This window comes from Gossypium hirsutum, chromosome D05, assembly GCF_007990345.1.
Source record: "Gossypium hirsutum isolate 1008001.06 chromosome D05, Gossypium_hirsutum_v2.1, whole genome shotgun sequence".
Classification (NCBI taxonomy): domain Eukaryota; kingdom Viridiplantae; phylum Streptophyta; class Magnoliopsida; order Malvales; family Malvaceae; genus Gossypium; species Gossypium hirsutum.
Window position 1 is genome coordinate 5969051 of NC_053441.1, and position 3239 is coordinate 5972289.

The following is a 3239-nucleotide window of genomic DNA, read 5'->3' on the forward strand; positions in this document are numbered from 1 at the left end:
ATTTTAAATTTTATTAAATCATATATTTTAATTAAAATATATTTAATATTAATTATTTCAAATTTTCATTTATAGTATCATATATTATGATTTGAGTAAATTAATATAAGAATATTAATTATTAAGAATTTTATTAAATTATATATTTTAATTATAATATATTTAATAATAATTATGTTAATTTATATTTACAATATCATATATTATGATTTGAGTAAATTCATATAAGAATATTAATTATTAAGAATTTTTTTAAATTATATATTTTAATTATAATACATTTAATAATAATTATGTTTAAATATGATTAAATTATTTATTATTGATATTAATAATCTTATTAAAATTTAAATAACAATAACAATAATAATTTACCAAAACAAATTTCTGGTAATTATTAAGAATTTTATTAAATTATATATTTTAATTAAAATATATTTAATAATAATTATGTTTAAATATGATTAAAATATTTATTATTGATAATAATAATCTTATTAAAATTTAAATAACAATAACAATAATTATTTACCAAATCAAATTTATGCTAAGGGTATTCTAGTCATTTTAGTTTTTTCCACTATGCTATTACACCTCTATTTTATTCAACCAAACACAAGATTACTATTACGCCTCTATTCCATTACATTCAACCAAACAGTTGATTTGCTATTACACCTCTAATCTAATATACCTCTAATCTAATACAACGAACCAAACGCACCCTAATGGATATCTTGAAAAAAATAATTGATATGGATTAGCCCAAAACTTGATGGGAAGAAAAAAACCCTTTAAACTTACTCGTAACCCATCATTGGATAGGACCCTACCAAAATTTTAACGGGAGGTCCCACTTATTGTACTTAATATAAACGATGCCTATAAAAACCCTAAAAAAGCGTAAATTGCTTCTTCTTTTTATGACCTTTTCTCGCTTTTTAGTCCCTCGGCTCTGCGCACAATGGCGGATTGTAGCGGAGCTATCTCACTTTCTCAAGCGCACGTCTCCGACGATGACTCATCGGAGCACAGCCCTAGGAGTGTCCCAACTTCTCCTGCATTTTCTTCCAAGTCCAAAACTCCTACCAACATGATTGTCACCCTTGATCATCACCATCACCAGAGGAAGCCTAGAGGTAGGCCTCCTGGATCCAAAAACAAGCCTAAACCCCCCATTGTTTTAACCAGAGACACTGGCTCTGCTATGAAGCCTGTCATTCTTGACATCTCCGCTGGTTCTGATATTATTGATGCTATTATCACCTTTGCCCGTTCTAACCATGTTGGTATTTGTATTATCAATGTTACTGGCTCTGTATCAAACTTCACGCTCCGCCATCCTGTTTCTCAAGCGCCTGCTCTCTCTCTTCATGGACCCTTCGGGTTGCTCTCTTTGTCTGGCTCATACATTGCATCTACTACCATATCTTCTTCTACTGAAACGTCACAATCTTCTCAGCCATCAAGCTCACCCTCGCCTAGTTCCTTGTCTCCCAATCTGTCTTGCTCTTTTGGTATAACTCTTGCAGGTGCACAAGGGCAAGTTTTTGGAGGGATGATAGGAGGGAAAGTAATAGCAGCAACGCAGGTGATTGCGGTGGCTGCTACTTTTGTAAACCCTGCGTTTCATAGGCTGCCTTGTAAAGGTGATAATGAAGATACTCATCAGGAAACCAAGCATTGTATTCACGGTAACGTTGGTGGTGGAGCTTCTGGTGCAACCGAGTCATGCTCTTCAACTGGTATGTCCACGGCTGTTTACAGTGCACCATGTCCCACTCCACTCAATTGCCAGATCTCCCCCGATGTTATGCCTTGGGGTCCACCCTCACGTCCCTTTTGAGTAAATGAAGGACTTGTGATATTCTCGACATATATACATTAGTCAGATAGATTTTAGTTTTAATATCATTTCAAGCTCAGTATGAGAACTATTTTGGGGGGTTTTGAGCTTGTATTCATTTATCTTTCCTTGATATAATTTGAATGATAACTAGTTTTATATATATGCACTTTATAATATAATTACCTTCATGCTTGTTAATTGTTAAACCATAAAAAATCACTACCACCGTTCTCTTATCTTGATCTTTTTGGAACATGCATTCCTTCTATCACTGTCTACAGTTTTGAAATTTGTATTTAGGGATCATAATTCACCAGGAAAAGGCTATCTACTTTTCACATGTCGTAAATAAATAATTAAAAAAAGAAGACAAGTATGACGTGCGACGTGTCTTTCGGGGTAGTAGTTCCCATAGTTTAGTGTTGCTACAGAACAACTGAAATGTCACTTGTTAAGGGTTGAAAGCTAGGGTCTCTAAGCCCAACCTCTTTCCCTGGGGAAGGACCAATTTCTTTTGACATCTCAAGAAAGAAGGCCTCAGAGAATAAGCCAGAGTGACATACACAGGCTTCATACAGTGTACTTGAGCAACTTGACTCTTCTATACTGTTTCTGGGTAACTTTTTTTTTTAACCAGTTTCTGGGTAACTTTCAACTCGTTACTGAGCTCTGTCTTTTATTTCTTGTCCCCTCATACAGGCATTGATCAAGGTGCTTTTGTGCTTTATATCATATTTGTTTTAATTTTGCTTAACTCTTAGACCAAATACTGTATGAGTTGTCTTAAGTTTTGTTCTTTTTTTATTGTCAACCTCCCTGTCCCTCAATTCCGTGCTTAATAATGTTACGATTAATCACAAGTACATATAGATCCAATGTAAACTGAATAAAGGATATGGCACATATATTTAAATTATGAATTAATAATTTATTATTAATTATCTATGCACTATCAATAAATCAAATAAATAATATATATTTAATTTTTTAAGTTCTGTGTTGTTGGGTTTTCATCTTATATGCTAATAGCGTACAGAATTTAGGTATCTTCTTTTATTATACTATTATGCAATGCAAAGCAATATGCATCCAAATGTATTAATAGTATATGGTAAAGATATCGAGTAATACTGTGTAAGATGGTAAAATATTGATTCATATATTATATATAGCTATATACATAATTAGATTTATGATCATACATATGAATATGTAGTGTTTATACATGAGTGAAATTCTAAGTTAGTGTAAGAAACTGCGCAAGGGTTTTGCTTGGCTTTTAGCTGTTGCTTGTATACAAATAGTGCATGATACTTGTCCCCTAGTCCCCCGCTGTCAATGATGGGCATGGAACTGGATGAAGATAATCTTTCATTTTCAATCACAAGAG

The 3239-nt window shown here is 32.6% G+C and overlaps 1 protein-coding gene across 1 annotated transcript; it reads left to right on the forward strand.

Moving 5' to 3' along the window:
- Positions 1 to 964: 964 nt before the first annotated feature.
- On the forward strand, positions 965 to 1846 carry LOC107960849 (AT-hook motif nuclear-localized protein 17). Its single transcript, XM_016897113.2, has one exon. The coding sequence runs from the start codon at positions 965 to 967 to the stop codon at positions 1844 to 1846; it is 882 nt and encodes a 293-aa protein (XP_016752602.2).
- Positions 1847 to 3239: the final 1393 nt, after the last annotated feature.